At 37.5% G+C, this 21,165-nt stretch overlaps 1 protein-coding gene across 3 annotated transcripts; it reads right to left on the reverse strand.

Moving 5' to 3' along the window:
- Positions 1–711: 711 nt before the first annotated feature.
- Positions 712–19,819, reverse strand: LOC135157895 (uncharacterized). Of its 3 annotated transcripts, none has more exons than XM_064115039.1 (7): positions 19,364–19,819; positions 17,150–17,251; positions 13,230–13,346; positions 7,900–7,959; positions 3,452–3,613; positions 2,170–2,364; positions 712–977 (listed from the first exon to the last, which is right to left on the reverse strand). In XM_064115039.1, the coding sequence occupies exons 2-7, from the start codon at positions 17,216–17,218 to the stop codon at positions 885–887; spliced, it is 696 nt and encodes a 231-aa protein (XP_063971109.1). In that variant the 5' UTR covers positions 17,219–17,251; positions 19,364–19,819; the 3' UTR covers positions 712–884. The 3 variants fall into 3 exon arrangements, with proteins under 3 accessions (XP_063971109.1, XP_063971110.1, XP_063971111.1); XM_064115040.1 differs by having other exon boundaries at positions 2,176–2,364; positions 19,364–19,807; XM_064115041.1 differs by having other exon boundaries at positions 2,154–2,364; positions 19,364–19,807.
- Between the last annotated feature and the right edge of the window lie 1,346 nt (positions 19,820–21,165).

Consider the following 21,165-nt stretch of genomic DNA (forward strand, 5'->3'; position numbering starts at 1 on the left):
TGATTATGGTGATAACAATGATGATGATGGTGGTGATGATAATGATTATGATAAAAAATATGATGATGATGGTGATGATCATGATAACGATAATGATGGCGATGATGATGATGGTGATGATGCTGATGATAGTAGTAATGATCATGATGAAAATAATGTCAGGGGTGGTGATGATACCAGTGACGATTAATATAACAAGACCAGTTCAGTTCGTAGTAAAATTAATGTCTCGATGCGAAAGGAAAAGAAAAAAATATGGGAAAATTGTTGATGGGAGTATTGAATGTAGATTGGACTTAATTAAGCATTCAGAAAGATTTTTTTTGTCATCCTAAATCTAATTAGCTCAAAGACGATGGTGAAATTATAACGGACAGACGGACAAGCGCAATGCTTAATGCCACTTCTGGACTTCGTCTGCGGGGCATAAAACAAATCACTTAATAAAAATATTTTTCATATTAAGATCTATTATAATTTATCATCATTAGATCTAGACTCTCTCTCTCTCTCTCTCTCTATATATATATATGTGTGCATAATTTATATATTATTTATTTAGGCCAATTTATTTTGTAACTCATTTATTTATTTATTTTTATTATATCATTATCTTTAGATCTATTTTCATTAATAAATTAATCTTTTTAATTCTAATATTTTGTTATTCATTGATTTATTCATTTTATCATATGTTTTTTTTTTTTTTTTGGGGGGGGGGTGGGGGAGTTATAGACCCTCAAATGGCAAATTAAATTTGACAGGTGGAGAAAAAAAACATGCACAAATATATGTATGTTTTCATGGGCACTGGCCTCAGTCTTAGATGACCATATGTCTCTGAATGCCCATATCTCTCTCTCTCGGTCTCGTAAAGGCATGTGTCAGTCTTTGCTGAACTGGCCTTGGATAAAATACTGACATTTACCTTCTAGTCGAAGAGAACCATCTGCTGTAATGGTAGTAAAACTTTCAGCCTAAAAAAAAAAGAGAGAAATCATCAAGAGATCAACTTCTGTTGTTCATATCCCACTTTGAATGTAAGATTTTTATTTCTATCTGATTTGATTTACTCATATCTACATTTAAAAAGACATTATAACAGGGGGCTGTTTCATAAAGCTGTTCGTAAGTTAAGAGTGACTTGAAGAACGACTGGTGATCCTTTCTTGTGGTAAATGATATTCACCATTAAATGTTCATTGGTTATTATTTAGCATGTAAGAAAGGTTCACCAGTCGTTCTTAAAGTCACTCATAACTTATGAACAGCTTTATGAAAACACCCATCCAGAATCATAAGAATATAAATCCACTGCATCATAGAAATACATGAATATCCATGACCAATTTTTGAAATATATAGGCCTACATATAAAAGGGCTACAGACTTAAGTCAAATTCTGGGGAAGGGCGGTCACTACCATACCAAAGTTATAACAATACAAGCTATTAATAATACTGGTAATATTGGTAATAGATGTCTATTTTACCATGCATAATCAACAACAAATGTACCATTAAAACCATCAATTTCTCCACTCTATAGTTTGAATGTTGTGCATCTGTCACATTTGTATGGAAACATATAAATGAAAAGTGACAAAAGTTGACAACCAAATTATTGGTACTTAGGAAAATAACAACTTAATACAATTATTTTGAGCAGTGTGCACACACACTTATGTATATTTTGTGCAGCTTATTAGTAGTGAGGCTACAATATGTAATAGACAGTGCGAACACTTTGCAATGAATTAAAGATAAATTCCAGTAGTTGCAGTAAACACTGATTTCATGAGAAAGTCTGTAAAACCAGGCTTAATTGTCAGAATATCATCGAGGATCTAGATCTGGTACAGTTACATAAACTGAACTTTGTGAAATCTAGAAATCTACGCTGAATAATGTTCAGACTGAACTTCCCCAACACAGATAAGCGCACGTGGGACAATGTATAATTATTGCTTTGAGCGTCGGGCCCGACGCTCTACCCGAATCCTGTGCTTATTTGCTGATTTCTAAGCAATTACACAATTTTTTCCAGAATCCTTTGGCACATGCGTTTTATTTATACAAACAGACACTTTGGTGGTCATTTCATTGGATTCTGTACGAACTCATTCTGATATCGTTACCAAAACTAGCATTTACCTTTAAAGGAACTCACCGATACCTCATTTGATTGTTGCCCACAACACGAGCAACACTGGCAGCACTGTGGGGCGTCGCTGTAACACTCCTTGACACAGGTGGCGCAACATGTGCAGTTGAAGCAACTTCCAAACAACATTCCAAAAATGGACGCGAAGAACGTCATCAAAGAAATGAGTGCTATCAGAACCTCGATCACCATTCTACCAGCCTGCAATAAAAAATATAATAATTATAATACCGATGATGGGTGGTGGTGGTGGTGGTGATGATTATGGTGATGATGATGATGGTGATAATGATGATAGTGGTGATTATGATGGTGATGATAGTGATGATGGTGATGATGATGATGATGATGGTGATGTTAATAATGATGGTGATGATGATAATAGTGGTGATGATGATAGTGGTGATGATGATGATAGCGGTGATGATGATGATGATGGTGATAATGATGATAGTTGTGATGATGATAATGGTGATGATGATGATGGTGATAATGATGGTGCTGATTATGGTGATGATGATGATGATGATGGTGATGATGACAGTGGTGATGATGATGGTGATGATGGTGATAATGATAATGATAGTGGTGATGATGATAGTGTAGATGATGATAATGGTGATGATGATGATAGTGGTGATGATGATGATAATGGTGATAATGATGGCGATGATTATGGTGATGATGATGATGATGGTGGTGATGATGATGATAGCAATGACGGTGATGATGATAATGGTGATGATGATGATTGAGTTAGTTGTGGTGGTGATGATGATGATGATGGTGGTGGTGATGATGATGGTGGTGATGAGGAGCATGATGATGGTCATGAAAGGTTCGACTGAAACTATACAGTATCAGCGCAAGTGTACCGGTAAAGAACTTTACAACTTTTCGAAATCTATGTAAAATCATTTGAATAAGATGCTGTACTTCTATTATTGTAAGAAAGGTGAAAATAAACTTTATGAATTCACACATCCTACTCAGGTTATTTTAGCCTAAAGCAGATACAATGTTCATGTCAAATATTGGGTTTAGTCCACAGCATATTCTGAGTGTATGAATAAATATGAATCACAGCAAGATAGAAGACTTTTCACTCCATTTGGTAATTCCAAGATCTTAACAGCATACAATACCTTTTGAATGCATTACGACCAACATTTTTCAATCTTTCTGAGACAGTTTTGTCCATAATCAAACCTCATAAACAGAGACCCTCTACAAGATTCCGCTATTCAAAATGCATGTTTGAAAGTTGACAAAATTACTCTCTACTTACTACAGATGAGGGGCAGTCAAACTCCAGGAAATAAAGGGGATTGCAGTACGTGTAAAAGCTGTGTCCGAGTGTTCTCTCAATCGAAATGATAAAGCAGTACAAGAAAAAGAGACCAAATGAGATCAGGCTACACGTCGCCGACAGTCCTATGTAAGCAGCCGTCTGATTGGACGAAATGAAGTGATTAATTTAATATTTCTAAACCGTTCATTGTCTTCTTTTTTTTTTACCTTTAATCATCCCAGGTAATAACAGCATAATAAAGTATATTTGACATAACAGAGAATGATTTTCAAAATAATTCCAATAAAGAGCTGTAAGTAATGCTGCTACTACTTTCACCATTAACTGCTACATTGTGTTTTAATCGGAATACATTTTGAACTCCTTTATCCTTCTCTTGCGACTTTAACCTATTTTCTGATTGCTTCAGTCAGAGGCGGATTCAAGATTTTCCAAAAGGGGGGTGGCACATTTTCCCCCAAGAAAAAATTTGGTTTTCAACCAAAAATAAGGACATTTTGTCCACTAAAAAAAAAAAAGGTCTACACTTTCAAGGGGGGGGGGGACACTTCTGTTTTAACAGCACTTTAACATTACAAATTTCAATTGTGCCTCTCAAAGGGGGGGGGGGGCGGCTTTGCCCCCCCTGGATCCGCCAGTGGCTTCAGTCCTGAATTTCATGTCATACTTTATACTTGTATGTGTACTTTCTGTATTTGATCACAAGTAGTAAATTGGTTTTTTAAACTGCATTTGATATGAATCATGGTCTATGTAAATGAGACATGATTAGGTCGATTGTGAGTGCCTTTAGTCACATCAATGAAACCGACTCCAAACCAAACTACAGTGCGTCCCAAAAAAAACTATACACTTTTGAAATGGCTGCCAAATAAAAAAATGTAGCACTTTGGGGAAAAAGACTTACATATATGGAAAGCCATTAAAGTCAACTTTCAAATGACACCAAAAAGTTGGAAAACTATTCATGCTTGAGCGAGCACTGCCCACTGAAACAAAGGGTATGAAAATTAGGGTGGGCTGGAATTAGCCTTCCAATTTATGTCAGTTTTTGAGAGGCAAATCCTTTCGAACTTGCAAAGTTAAGGGCGTTGTGATAAATGAATGATCTACCATGACCAGTTTTGGTTGCTTAAGCATTTTTTTTTTATTATTAAATTTAACTTTAATGCATGAGTGAACATAAATTACACTTTTTGGGCAGCATTTCAACTTTATCATTTGGATCTCTTTTTGGGCAGCATTTCAACTTTATCATGTGGATCTCAGCAATGTGTTTATGGGAGTCGGGAGAATAGGGGATGAGATAGGACTTAAGTGGGAGAAGTAGGTTAATGGAATAAGGGTCAACAGAACATTCAGCTCCCACCCCCTCCCTCTTTCCCGCCATCCCCTTCTGTTGAGAGACTGATGGCTATTGTCATGTACGCGTGAAGTCCAGAGCAGAATGATGATTTGATTATTAATTCTGAATTGGGGCATCAACTTTTTCCTATCGATCATTTAATCAACAATTTATCAGTAAATCAACTCATTCAATGTGCAATGTGATCAATCAAACATTCAGTTTTTTTCAATAAATTACTTCATTAATCATCATAATCATTAAATTTCTTGGTAATCATTCAATAAAAAAAACTCAGCCACCGGTCACTTGGCGGCAGTTAAGTTTTGAATAGGCTACAATCCAGGAAGTGAGACAGAGAGAGAGAGAGGGGGGGGGGTGGGAGGTGGAGAGGGGAGGGTACATATGATTTTTTTAATTTGTAAAAGGACAAACAAAAGAGGAATGCCCTTTTAACCAAGTCTTAGCATATCCCGCCCTGTTGCTTGTAACAGGTACCATCACATTAGTGACTCTCACGAACACACTTCTGAGGTCCACGAGATGAATATGCTACACTAAAATTACAATTCCTGTTCAGTCATGCATTACATTTCAATTTAGTAACTCATGAAATTTGCCTAAGAAACCAAAACGTATCTCACTCGTAAATTGCATAACACCCTTAGCTTTGTAACTTCCAAAGGACTAACCACTAAAAAAAACTGTAAGGCTAATTTCTGTACAGCCTAGCCAAGCTTAGTCTCTCAGGAGGAGAGAAGTGGGGGGGGGGGGGGGGGTAGAGATGGAGGGAGGAGTTGCTAAATGTTCTGTTGACCTTTATCCCATCAACGTACTTCACCCGAGGATTAGGTGATATCTCCTTGCTTCACCTACCCCCCCCCTCTTCTCCTGACTCTCATGAACACATTGTTGAGATCCACATGATAAAGACAAAATGCTGCACTAAAATTTGCAAATCATGATCACTCATGCATTAAATTTCAATTTAATAACGCGTTAAATTTTCACAAACAACAAACTGATCACATCTGATCTTTAATTCACAAATAACCCTCAACTTTGCAAGTACCAAACAAAAAAACCTGAAAGAAATTGGAAAGCTAATTCCGGCCCACCCTAATTTTCATACCCTTTGTTTAAGTGGGCAGTGCTCGCTCAAGCATGAATAGTTTTCCAACTTTTTGGTGTCATTTGAAAGTTGACTTTATAGGCTTTCCATATATGTATATTGTTTTCCCCAAAGTGCTACATTTTTTTTTGGCAGCCATTTCAAAAGTGTATAGTTTTTTTTGGGACGCACTGTATAGTATGTCATCGGAAATAATGTAATAGATCAGGGGGGTGTTTCACAAAGATTTAAGTATGACTTAGAGTCGCACTTAAATGTCTAGTAGCGCGCAGTATAAAAGGCATGACAGTATTGATCAGGGGCCCGTTGCTTAAAGAGTTGCGTTTAAACTCAAGCCAAAAAATCAATCGCAAGTCCCAAATGCGCGCTGTTGATTGGTTGAAAATCAAGTTGCGCATGATTTTTAGAGGTGCGATTGATTGCAACTCTTTCTGCAACGGGCCCCAGATCATGTCAAGAGGACGCATACTACTGCGTATTGATCAATAAGATTGCGCGTTGCATATCATGTACGCGTCAGCATTTAAGTGCTACCTAAGTCATACTTAAATCTTTGTGAAACACCCCCTAGGTCCAGTCTTACAAAGTGTTACGATTGATCAAATCAACCACAACAGTAGCGTACGCAGTATTGTCTAAAAGGGGGGGGGGAGTTCAAGCTGAATTAAACTTGACAATATTCACCACCAAATTAAGGTCGTTTCCTACCCCAAACAAAAAATTGACAAGCAAAAAAAAGGTCTTCACCACAGATTTTTAGTTTTTTTTTTACCTCAAAAAAAAAGTTGAAAAAAATTCTTCAAAAATATTTTAGGGGGAGGGGGTTTTGGGTATCAAAAAAATTTAGGGGGGGGGCTTTGAACCCCTGTAACCATCCCCTGCATATGCCACTGAACCACAAGCATGGAAAGCTAGCAACGTCAACATCTAAAGTAGACGTTTGTTCAAAATATTTTCTAGATATATACCTGTATTCACTGTTTTCTTGACAATTCAGTATACATGCTTTGGTTTGTTTTCAAAGGACATTGTGCAAATTCCTAAAGAAAAAAATGATGTCATTGAAGGATTTCCATATACTTGAGGTTGATCGGATCAATCATAACTCTTTCTAAGATGGGGCCATGGTTGGTCCGGAATCAGCTTCGCTGGTGGAACTGTGACATGTGTGCTATTATGATACAGTCAGATCAACGAAACCGGTCCCAAACCGATCGATGATATGCCATTGGTAATATATAATGTAATAGATTTGGTCGGTCTGGAGTCAGCTTCGCTGGTGGGACTGTGGCATGTGTGCTATTATGTTACAGTCAGACCAACGAAACCGGTCCCAAACCGATCAATGAAACGCCATTTGGTAATATAATGTAATAGATTTGGTCGGTCTGGAGTCAGCTTCGTTGGTGGAACTGTGGCATGTGTGCTATTATGTTACAGTCAGATCAACGAAACTGGTCCCAAACCGATAAATGAAATGCCATTTGGTAATATAATGTAATAGATTTGGTTGGTCTGGAATCAGCTTCGTTGGTGGAACTGTGGCATGTGTGCTATTATGTTACAGTCAGATCAACGAAACTGGTCCCAAACCGATAAATGAAATGCCATTTGGTAATATAATGTAATAGATTTGGTCGGTCTGGAATCAGCTTCGTTGGTGGAACTGTGGCATGTGTGCTATTATGTTACAGTCAGATCAACGAAACTGGTCCCAAACCGATAAATGAAATGCCATTTGGTAATATAATGTAATAGATTTGGTCGGTCTGGAATCAGCTTCGTTGGTGGAACTGTGGCATGTGTGCTATTATGTTACAGTCAGATCAACGAAACTGGTCCCAAACCGATAAATGAAATGCCATTGGTAATATAATGTAATAGATTTGGTCGGTCTGGAATCAGCTTCGTTGGTGGAACTGTGACAAAAATAGTAAAAAACTCTACCAAGTGATGCTTTCTCTGTTGGGCGGCACACAGGCCAACGATTCCAGGAACGATGAAAAACTGAAGTGAATAAAAAGAAGAAGAGAGAGAAACAATGATGGGGTTTTAATGTGAGAGGTCATGTGTAGGAGACCCTGGAACTATGAAAAAAGAAGGAAGGAAGAGATGAAAGAACAGGAAATAATGGAGCTACACAAGCAAATGATTGATCAACCAGGTACCGTGTTTTTCAGCGGGAAACCTCGCTTTAAAGGTATGGTTGTAGATCGTATTACCAAACACTTTTCATGAATTCAATCATATCTAGCACATTATTCTCATAAAATTTAACAAACTTTCACCGTAAATACACAATTACCTACAAAACACAGATATGTAAAAGTTTTGCTGAATTCGTTTTTTGTTTTACGATATAAGCTTCCAATCCTCTTCGCACATGAAATATTTTGGTCACTTGAAAAAGGTATCGTATTACCAAACGTGTGTTTTCTATGGGATAAGTTGAGAAACAACACAAGGCAAAAGCAATTTTGTGTCTCGCCCAAATAACCAGAAATATCGTGATTTGCGAGGGCACGCAAGAGAATATCGAAACTTCATTGTGAAATGACTGGGATGGAATAACACATGGAATAACATTTTCAGGTCAACTTTAACGTTGACCTGAAAATAACCTTTGACCTTACCATGTGACCTCCGACTGCAGCATAACATGCAGGTCCCCAAAGTCCATCTACCATCCAAGTTTGGTTGAAAAGCGACTTACGGTTGTGGAGTAAGGTGTCATAAGAGAGTCTTGCATGTAAACTTTAACGTTGACCTGAAAATGACCTTTGACCTTACCATGTGACCTCCGACTGCAGCATAACATGCAGGTCCCCCAAGTCCATCTACCATCCAAGTTTGGTTGAAAAGTGACTTACGGTTGTGGAGTTATGTGTCATTACAGGTTTGTGACGGACGGACGACATTTGGATCCCTAAGTCTCGCCTTCACCTCTGGTGGGCGAGACAAAAATAACTGATGAGCTATTTTGACCATATTTTATTATTTTTAGAATATTAAGACTTTGCAAATGTATTTTTGGCCATTTTTCATTATCTGTCTATTCAAGTTCCCTTTGGAAGGATGTTGAAAAGTTTTGGGCATATGAATTATTGTCTGGCGCGTACGATGCACACGTTCGATAAGACAAGGCCGGTCAGCAATACAATCACTCACTACATGTATACCATGTGTCTTTTCATAGCGGCTTTCCGGCATGATTCAATAATATTTGCTCCAGCAGCAATTGCTCCGCTCTAAATTCCACACAATAATCGAATGACCAACTTCAACCCTGGGTTTAACACTATACCCTACCTTAAGCCAAAGGCTTGGTCCCACTGCACTTTTTAATACGTATGTAGAGAGGATGTACATTGTAAAGCGAAAAGAATCTTAACATCCGTTGGAAAACGTATGTATCTGTTGTGTACTCTTTGCATGCGCATTTCATATGCTCTTTATCCATCGAGCATTCGTCCACTGTGATTTCATGGTTCACTAATTTTGTCCACTGTCTGGAGCGGATGCAAACGGATGGAGCCACCCTGAAATTTTGCTTGTCCACTGTATCCGTTATGAGTATGTTTTGTGTCCATCGGCCAGTGGGACAAGGCCTTTACATAAAACCCTATTGGAATTCTGACCCTAATGATAATAATAATAAACATTATTTGTGTACCGCTTATCACAAAACATGTCTCTAAGCGCTTAGGAAAAAAAAGAAAGAGAGAAGTAATTTCAGCAAAAAACAAGGCAAACGCCAAGCGTTGTCTCGCCTGCATATTGCAGTCATGAAGAGACTGCATGTCAAAACTACATGTATGCTATATGACTTAGATGGACCTCTGTTACGAGTTTGGCGATCCCACCTCGAAGCTATAGAAAGTTATTATGTGTACAACAAAGCACAGTGCCAGTCATGGAAAGTTCATTGACCTTTGACCTTAATCAAATTCAACTCACATTCGAACTTGACCTGCACCTTCAAGAGATGGACCTCTTGTATGAATTTGGCAATCCTAACTCGAAGATATAGAAAGTTATTGTGTGTACAGCACAGCACAGTGCCAGTCATGCAAAGTTCATTGACCTTTGACCTTATTCAAATTCGGCTCACATTTGAACTTGGCCTGCACCTTCAAGAGATGGACCTCTGTTATGAATTTGGCGATCTCACCTCGAAGCTATAGAAAGATATTGTGTGTACAACACAGCACAGTGCCAGTCATGGAAAGTTCATTGACCTTTGACCTTATTCAAATTCGACTCATATTCGAACTTGACCTGTACCTTCAAGAGATGGACGTCTGTTATGAATTTGGCAATCTCACCTCGAAGCTATAGAAAGTTATTGTGTGTACAACACAGCACAGTGCCAGTCATGGAAAGTTCATTGACCTTTGACCTTATTCAAATTCGACTCATATTCAAACTTGACCTGTGCCTTCAGGAGATGGACCTCTGGTATGAATTTGGGGATCCCACCTCGAAGATATAGAAAGTTATTATGTGTACAACACAGCACAGTGCCAGTCATGGAAAGTTCATTGACCTTTGACCTTACTCAAATTCGACACATATTCGAACTTGACCTGTGCCTTCAGGAGATGGACCTCTGGTATGAATTTGGTGATCCCACCTCGAAGATATAGAAAGTTATCATGTGTACAACACAGCACAGTGCCAGTCATGGAAAGTTCATTGACCTTTGACCTTTGACCTTATTCCAATTTGACTCATATTCGTACTTGACCTGTGCCTTTAGGAGATGGACCTCTGTTATGAATTTGGTGATCCCACCTCGAAGCTATAGAAAGTTATTGGGTGTACAAAGTTATATGTACAACACAGCACAGTACCAGTCATGGAAAGTTCATTGACCTTTGACCTTATTCCAATTTGACTCATATTCGAATTTGACCTGTGCCTTCAGGAGATGGACCTCTGGTTTGAATTTGGTGATCCCACCTCGAAGCTATAGAAAGTTATTGGATGTACAACACAATTGTTGACGACGCCGACGCCGGAAATAGTGATACCTATGTCTCGCTCCGCTACGCAGGCGAGACAAAAACTAAAGTAATTGTATAGTTCACAGTAGACTGTAGACAATTGAGGGGTTTCACATGCTAAGGGAAAGGCTATTTTACAAAAAAGTAGGTTTTTAACATGGATTTGAATTTCTCTGTTGAATCTGCTTGTTTTATACTTTGTGGTAGATTGTTCCAGAGATGAGGGGATGCGGAATAAAAAGACCGTGAACCATAAGACTGGGTATTGGTGGCAGGAACTATTAAGAGTGATTTGTTTCTTGAGCGCAACCTAAGCCTTCATCTTAGATGAAATTAAGCCCAGAGCAATTGTGGCAGGAGCAAATACCATGTCACCTTTCTGCATTCCCCATTGCTTTGTCTATGATGAAGTTTGAGAATTGATGAGGCCGCTTGCGGGATCCCAGAGCGAAAGACATGGTTCAGACTATTGACAAGGCACCCTAGTCAAGGGTGCCGGAAGCGGGGGCAGGGGGGTGGGCACTTGCCCTCCCATAAAAAAAAAATTTTGGGAGGACAAAACAAGATTTTGCCCCCCCCCCCCCATGAGCCCCCCTAAAAGTAGAAAAATGATAAATTATTTAAGGACAAAAGTAAACGATGGAGGCACTTTTCTGCCTAAAATTGTCATTTCCATTGTCAAAAATGAAAAAAATATCATACAGTAGTAAGCTTCAGGCCTTTTGACGGACATGTCCCTCTGTGAAACATACCTTTGATAAGCCCCTTTTCCATCTTATTACAGTGTGATAACGTTTAACCTTTTAATAAATACATTTCAGACTAAAACCGAATGGCAAATTGAAAGTGGTTCACCAATGCATGCTGGCTTGTCGGCTAACCAACGCGCGGTCGCCCAGAGACATATTGAGTAATGTTTTAAACTTTAATGATTTTCAGAAAAGTTTTGAATTGTTAGACAATTAAGCTTGTCATATTTCTTTTTCCTCCAGCTACAAAATATGAAACGTATACCCCATGCCTGGATAATCAGGGACTATCTCCAATGCTGATGTCAGAAATTATTTGCATAGACTGGAGATTTAAGTGCTTATCGACGTCTGCCACGTCAGAACAGTATGACATTTTGAATTTGAAAAGACATTCATTAGAATTTCTATTGTTTCTGTTGTTACGCTTCTTCTGCTTAATACACTCCTTGTTCTGACAGGAAATACTTGAAATTTATAATGATTGTGCTCTCTCGCGTCATCCATGTATGTAAATGTACATAAATAAATGTTTCTGAAAGGATATTGCATGAAAAACGTAATTTCTGGTATTTTGAGTCAATATGAGCGTAATACATAATTTAATTGATCAGACATGAAAACCACATTCTGAAGCGATCGTTTTGTGCGTAGATTTCATAGGTTTTCATAAATTATGAGTATAGTCTTTTGTAGTGAATTCTATGTTTAATTCTCAGGAAATTTATTTTTGAATGCTCTTAGAAACGCATCTTTTATACTCCATTTTTACACAAAGTCCTTACCGTGGGGGTCCCACACCCTCTCCCGCTCGATTGCTTTGGTATATCTCACGCTGTCAAAAATATTGTGCCCCCTTCGGGAGTTTGCCCCCCTAAGACTGAAAGTGTTCCGGCGCGCCTGACCCTTGTGTAAGTTTTTTAAATGCAGCAAATGAGGTAGATCACCTTGAGTAAGTTTTTTTCCTCATCCTTTGCATGACTTACCAGAATACCGCACCATATTGGTGCTGCATAGAAAGACCACATGGCTCTGGTGGCTGCAGCAGCAATTCCAAGGATCACCAAGGCTATTCCCAATCCAGTGCATGACTTTTGCCTGGGGGCGTTGTGGTCTAGTGGTTAAGACTCTCGTCTTTCAATCTGAAGGACATGGGTTCAATTCCAAGCTATGGTGCGTTTTCCTTCAGCAAGAAATTTACCCACGTTTTGCTGCACTCAACCCAGGCGAGGTAAATGGGTACTGGCAGGAAAAAAATTCCTCAAAAAGATATAAGCACCGGAATCGGTAGACATGCTTAGCCGGGCTAACATAGGAGCGCCTAGAGCACCTAGCAATGTGCGCTATACAAATCCTATATTATTATTATTTAATTATTTTATGACATTCTAGAATACTACACCTTATTGGCACAGCAAAAAAAATCCAATATCCTCAATACAAAGTAAACAAACAAGCAAATGCAGCAAATGAGGTAGATCACCTTGAGTAAGTTTTTTTCCTCATCCTTTGCATGACTTACCAGAATACCGCACCATATTGGTGCTGCATAGAAAGACCACATGGCTCTGGTGGCTGCAGCAGCAATTCCAAGGATCACCAAGGCTATACCACTGGTTAGATGAATGATGGAGGTTATCTGTGATGACAGCAGAAAGAACACAATTAGTTTTATGATGGTCTTTGAATGTTTCAATGGTGGAAATATCATAATAGAACAGGTTTTTTGTCTCGCCTGCATAGCAGAGTGAGACTATAGGCAGCGCTTTTCTGATGGCGGCGGCAGCGTCGCCAACACGAAATGTTGTTAAACCGAAGACAATTATTTTGAAATGTCATCATAACTTCAAAAGTATATGGGCCTAGATCATGAAACTTGGACATAATGGTTATCAAAGTATTACTGAACATCTTGCCAGAGTTTGAGGTCACATGACTGAGGTCAAAGGTCATTTAGGTTCAATGAAGTTAGACCATGTTGGGGGAATCAACATCAAAATCTTAACCAAAGATTAAGTTTTTGAAATGTCATCATACATGTATATAGACCTACATGAAGTTCGTGAAAGTTAGGCATAAGAGTAATCAAGTATTACTGAACACCCTGCCTGAGTTTTAAGTCACATGACCAAGGTCAAAGATCCTTTACATGAAGGGTCAAAGAACTTTGGCCATGTTCGGGTATTTGTTGATTTCCATCATAACTTTGAAAGTTTATGGATCTGGTTCATGAAACTTGGACATAAGAGTAATCAAGTATCACTGAACATCCATCGTGAATTTCAGGTCACATGACCAAGGTGAAAGGTCATTTAGGGTCAATGAACTTCATAATAATAAAATGAGTTGGGTAACTGGAAATCCTAACTGGAACCAGTTGGGTAACTGGAAATCCTAACTGGAACCAGTTGGGTAACTGGAAATCCTAACTGGATCCAGTTGGGTAACTGGAAATGACTTCCAATTGGTTTCCAATTGGAAATTTTCCAGTTACCCAACTGGTTCCAATTAAAACCAGTTAATTTGCATATTATCTGCCAGTGTGCACAGATTAATGTTTTATGAGATTCATCATCATTTAAAATGTATATTTAATTCTTTATTTAATTTCAAGTACCATACTTGTTTCAGATAAGTGTTTAGAATGCTTAGCAGTGAAATATAGTTATAGATTATAATTAAAACAGATTATAAGATAATTAGTACACCACTAACTGTTACCAAATTACATCAAATACAAATACATATATTTGAAGATCTTTCATGTAAATATATATACATTATGAAAGTCTATTTTATCAATGCACTTTACAATGGTATTATAGACATATAACACTGCTTCTTTGTTGGCATGAGCAATAGTTAGTGCAAAATCTAATTAATTTGTAACTAATTAAGTCATTCCAACTGGAAGTTCCAATTGGATCCAGTTGGAAACCAATTAGTTTCAATTGGTTCCAGTTGAAACCAGTTGCCTCCAATTGGTTTCAACTGGAACCAATTGAAACCAGTTACCTCCAATTGGATTCAACTGGTTTTAATAGGGAAATTGGAACAACTGGAACCAATTGAAACCAGTTGCCAACTGGTTGCTTAATTGGTTTCAACTGGAACCAATTGAAACCAATTGCCAACTGGTTCCAGTTGCCCAATTGGTTTTAACTGGAACCAGTTGGCAACTGGTTTCAATTGGTTCCAGTTGTTCCAATTTCCCTATTGAAACCAGTTGGCCAACTGGTTTCAATTGGTTTTGCTCTAATTGGTTTCAACTGGATTTTGGTCCTGGGCGTAGTCTATTACCAGATCTCATCCTTTCGTAGTTTACATTCAATGGGTGATCATTATTGTATAGTATCTCTTTTGCCTTTTCAAGTATCCTGTTTCGACATACATCAGTGAGGTTTAGGTCGTGTCCTGTTATTTTTTCTGCTTGTCTGACCATTCTACTTAGATTATATTGGGGGTATTTGTTGAATTGCCATCATAACTTTAAAAGTTTATATACACAACAAAACAGTAAGTCCCCCCTTAGACAAACATCCATAATTTCTGAACCACTGGGAGTTTTCACTATATTTTTACAGGAGCGTGTAGGTAATTTAATAAGCTACCCTCTGAATGAATGCTACGGACGGATTTTATGTCATGCTTAAAAAACTGTCACTTTTTAAAAGTCACAAGCAAAACATGACTATGATTCCAGTTTGTTGGAACGAATTCCACATTCTCATCTTGAAAAATAGTCAGAAGGCCTGTAATAGGGACATGTACTTTCTAAAAGACAATATCTTTTTTTGCTAAATTTCAGGGTTGAATAAACACAGCCAAAATTTGCTATAATTTGATTTTTTTTACACATTTCTATCTATAAAAATTATCAAATATGATGACAATTACTTTTGGGAAGAGTATCTTCACCAATATTCATCATTTCACGGTACAAAGAACATTTAATGAAAACAAAATATATGATTTTTAAATATCATTGGCAAGTATTGTTTCAATTTGGTAACTGAAAATGATCTTTTCTCAACATTTTTTGTTATGTTTATGACCAATTACAGTAACATGCTTCAATGATCAAAAGGCATTTAATAAAACATTCATGCTTGAATGAATATGTGGAATGTGATTAGCTCTTTTTCACATTATTGGGAAAAAATGCAATTGCTAACTATAGATATCTGTCAGAAACCTTGTACATGTACTATGTAGTTCATTTGATTTGTTTATGAAAATCCATGTTTAATGCTTCAGTGAGCACACAAGATTAGAATATTATGCAAATGAGAAGAAAGTTCAAGGCCTTGGCTCCATTCTTTGCCATATCGAATGGTTATTTTGGTGTGTGCGCCTTTTGGATAGTGTCACAATGAAGCCATGAGCAAAGTTTTCATAAAAAAACTGTTGGCAGAAGTAAAAAACCGTCCATGAAACAAACCCCTATTTCACTTTTGTTGAAATTCAGACTTCCTCTCTCATAGACATTGTGTACACTGTGGGTGCATGTGGTTACGAATAAGTAACTCCTTTTTCAATGTGCTTGAACTTTTTTCAAAGCTGTCTTTAGCAGTAATGTTTATTTACCTATGGGCAGAATTTTAAGCAAACATGAAATTGATTTATGGATGAGTGAGCACGCATCAAAGGGGGAAATGGGGCATTTTCAATGTCACATACTTATCAAAATTTTGTGTGGAGTTGCTATAACACCATAAAATTCAACAAAAAACAACCTTTGCCCTACTTTGTATTTACACAATCTGAAAAATGACTTTGAAAAATGGTCATTTTTAATTCAATCTTTGATTACTCATGCATGACCCAACTGATCAATCTTATTTTTCCCCAGGAGTTGCTAAATGAGGGTAGAAATCCACCTACAACATATTATATCTCAAAATTATTACCCAAAAGTTACAGCACTTTGATTTTTTAGGGGGAATTATTTTTTTTGCTGTGTATTCATGTAGATCTAGTTAATGAAACTTGGATAGAAGAGCAATCAAGTATCAGCTAACATCCTTTGTGAATTTCAGGTCACAAGCCTTCCAGAGGCGCTCCACTTGTTTAATATATATTACGCAGTGATGCACTCCTTGGACTGTTGTTTTATTTTGTGAGTCATTGATTGCTGTTAAAAGAACTTGTTCTAGCTTTGAATTCCCTCAAGAGCTACCAATATCTCACAATAGAATACTGTTATAAATGGTACAGTGTAAAGACTGTAAACCCTTCAATTAAAATCAGTTTTATTATAGAATACAATTTTCTATTGATATTTTTCAATCTGTTGATTGCTCCATACACATATTCAATACATCTTGGCTTGCAAATTCCAGAGAGAGAAAATACCTTTTTTTTAATTACTGCTTTAGATTAAATTTTACACTCTCCCAATTTTACTTCTTTTTTCCCCCCTCATTTTTCATTTTTACTCACCTTAAACTGACGCAGGTATTTTGCCTGCCCTATAAGAGATACACGAACGTACTGTGGACTCGACGTCATGATGATAATGTCTCCAAGACACAAATCCTTTACCTGTATCTCACAAAATGTGTGGTTAAGATGAAGACAGAAATTATTTCAGTTTATTGATTTAATCAAATTAAGATTCATACGGTACTAATAATAGAGTTATATTTTATAGAGATATCTCAACTAAATCATGATTAATACAGTAGCATGGGTCATGCGGGTAGTATAGCAATTTGCCACAAAGGACAAAAGTTGAGTTCACTGAAAAAAAGGGATGACTTGCAAACCATCACACATATTAATTCACTGCCGAATCCAAAATGGTGAATGGCAATGCAAATTGTGCGCCTTTAGCCTCAAAATTGGTGATTTAGAGCCTCGACCGATGTTTTGAATTCGGCAGCAAATTATTTATACGTGTGAGGAACTCTATGCTGGCTCTAACTTAAAGAGAAATGCCAGTAGTTGCAGTAAACACTGATTTCATGAGAAAGTCTGTAAAACCAGGCTTAATTGTCAGTAGGCCTATATCGAGGATCTAGATCTGGTACAGTTACATAAACTGAACTTTGTGAAATCTTGAAATCTACGCTGAAAATGTTCACACTGAAGATCACCGACATAGAAAGGCACACGTGGGACAGTGTATTATTATTATTGCTAGAATAAAGACCAGACGAAAGTGACCGAATCCACGCTTATTTCTCAGCAATTACACAATTTCTTCCAGAATCCTTTGGCTTTGCTTTGGCACATATTTTTTATTCATACAAACAGACACTTGGGTAGTCATCATATTAGAACTGTAAAAAATCATTTTGAGATCGTTACCAGAACTGGAATTTAAGTTTAAAGACAGTAAATCACCAATTTTCAGGCTAACCGGAGGATGGATATGGAGTGAAATTAGGATGAAAAATTGAAAAGTAAGAAAAATTGGTGATTTAGAGCCTCGACCCTCGCGCATGCGATGTTTTGATTTCGGCAGCGAATTATATGTTTGAGGAACTCGATGCTGGCTCTAACTTAAGTAAATCACAAATTTTTTGTAAATTTAGGCTAACTGGAGGATGGACACTGAGAAGTAGGAAATTAAGATTCTAACCGTATTCTTTTTAAGCTCGTTAGATGCACTTGTTCACTCCAACCATCCTGCCTGTGGAGAATCTACAGGTAGGACTATGGCATGCCAAAATTGCCAATGCTGTACAGAGCACACACTTTAAAAAATGATTAAAATATCACTTTTGTAACCAAAATTACTTATTTCCATACAGTTGCAATTTATTTTTCATTAACATTAGTAACTTGGGAATAATTTTTGTATTCATTAGAGCGCTCAAAAACTTGAATTTTGGGCATATTTTTGTGTACGCCCTCTATTGGTAGAAAATAATATGGCAAGAAAATTTTCATTTTTTAATCTCTATTTTTAATTAAGAAAAGAATCAAATTTACTCAAGCCCCGTGAGTCAAGGGCCAAGTTGTATGACGAATAGGTGTGATGGAAACTGTCAGTGTAAAAAAATCAAGCATTTGTCCCAAAGAAAAAGAGAAAATAAGCCAAACATTGCCATCCTTATTTTGCCACACATGGAGATATATAACTCATTAACTGAGAACAAGGTTATATCATAAGCTTCGGTCTCTGTTATGCTGGTTGTTCAGCTGAACTCCGTTGGCTTCACTCACCAAATACAGAGACCGAAGTTCTAGCGCGATCTGTACAGGGGACTCAATGGCCATATATTTATGTGTACTATTAAGTTCGGATAAAACAGGGCAGTGAAGTTGCGCGACAGCCGAGGTAAGTCACTGTTTTTGTTCCTTTTTACTTGATTTTCCCTGTTTTTTGGCAATTAATGCCAAGACTCAAGAGGGAATATTAATTTGCATTTCGGTCGCATTAATTTTCAAAAGTTTGATTCATTAAAGACAAAAATTGAAGAGCCCCGACGGGGGGATTTTGCATTGTAAGTCCCCTAATGGTGGCTTCACGATAGTGAGCCGTCTGTGTATGAGGAGAAATTAAAAAAATTAAAAAATGTTAAAAAACTCCTCGAAACAGACGGCTGCCAGCTGTCTAATCATATTCATAACCTTGTTCATTGAATGAGTGGTTTGAACTTTGGAGGATTTTTTTTTACGGTACAATAAATCTGCAATTTTTCCCACCTTTATCACTCGAAATATCAGGTATCAGAGCGAGTTCACCAACGTGAGGTTCGGATAGGTGGAGTGGAGCAAATTGTAGCGGTAGTGTCTAGACTCTAGTGAAGTGGAGCCTAGCTACAGCTACACGAACCTCACTTGAGGTAGTTTCAATCCAGAGCGGAGCTCCCTGCATGCCCTGCCCCGGGCCGGCCGCAGCGGTACCGATCGTCTCACTCTGCCTTGTCGGCCTCTTCTCGCAGCTTTCTAACAAAGTTAGAGTCGAAATCAGTTGACAAAATTCGTTGGTCAAAATCATCGAATTCCACAATATATATCCTCCCACAATTAAGTCCTTGGCCAGCTGTAAATTTTATCGTAAATATTATAGATATTCAGGCAAAATCTATTTTGCTTCGTTATGACAATCATGTTTTTAATGTTTACGTTTGGGTAGCTTTATTGTACAAATTTCGTTGCGAGAGGGCGTCTTGCCAATAATGGTTTAGAGAGACTGAAAACACTCACTCATTCATTCATTCATTCATTTATATTCATTTATTTTTTCCTTACAATAACTTAATCACTAACGTTACCACACATTTTACTTTTATTTTACACTTCAAAATAAAGGGGCATGCATGCAAGCTCTTTATTTTTGTGATATAACTGGTGTCGGGTGCCGGGGGGGGGGGCACTCGACCAAAAAAAGTGGTAGGGATGAACCCCTAAGTACAGAGATATTTTATTCTGTTATGTTACGCGTCCGTCGGTCGTCGGTTTTACCTTTATACACCATTATTTTGGTTTAGTACGGTCCCACCTTTCACACCTCGCACAAATCGGACTCTAAACACGTAGTGTTGGAGCAAAAAGGACATCCTTTATAAAACATTTTGATTTGGTTTTATCATCCCCGCATATTTGACTCTAAACACGTATATTTTTCCGAGCGAAATAGATACCCTTTTTTCAATATTTTTGTGTTTTTGACACCCTTATCACGTTACGTACGTAACGTGCCCTATCTTGAAAAAGACATCCTTTTTACGTGTTTTTTGGGTCGCGCATGATATCCACTCGTCAATGTAAGTGGCCCCACGAGGCAGGAGCTGATCCAGCTTTCGAAAATAGGGGGGGGGGGGCGAAAAATTTTTTACCGCGGAACAGGAAAAACATGATAATCTAATAAGCCTTATTTAAATAGGGCGAGTATGAATCGCGAGATAAATTTCTGAAGAATTTCATGAATTGAAGAGCTCAGTTGCAAAAGGAGTTAGGTCCATTTTTCATCGAATTTTATTTTTTTGTCTCAATGTATAGATTTGAAGGATCTCTACCTTAAACCTTGAAGAAGTACTCTCCCAAAAAGCGTACACGCTGTCCAGGAGAGAGTTGTGCTGTGTCAGGTGCTGCCAGTGCTTATAAGATGATAGCAAAGAAAATTTTATGTTCACATGGTAGGGTATGATGAAAATTTAGTTTTGCTTAAGAATATAGCAATCTGGGAGAATAAAAAAAAGATTTTCTTGGAGTCGACCTAACCCCTTTTGTAACCAAACTCTTCTTAAGAGCATGATTTTTCAAAAATTGGTAGGTCCATTTTTCATAAAAGTTTATTGTTTTCTGTCTCAAAACCTATAGATTTTTAGTCGCTCTGATGATACCAAAGAAAATTTGAAATTCACATTAAAACGATAATAAAAGTGGCAAAGAAAAATCACTTTATTCAAGAGAGATTGACTTCATTTCAATTTGCTTGTAAAAAGGGGTTAGTTCCAGAATGATAATTTATATATATATATATATATAAATATATATATATA

The sequence above is a fragment of the Lytechinus pictus genome, unplaced genomic scaffold (genome assembly GCF_037042905.1).
Source record: "Lytechinus pictus isolate F3 Inbred unplaced genomic scaffold, Lp3.0 scaffold_20, whole genome shotgun sequence".
In the NCBI taxonomy this organism is placed as follows: Eukaryota; Metazoa; Echinodermata; class Echinoidea; order Temnopleuroida; family Toxopneustidae; genus Lytechinus; species Lytechinus pictus.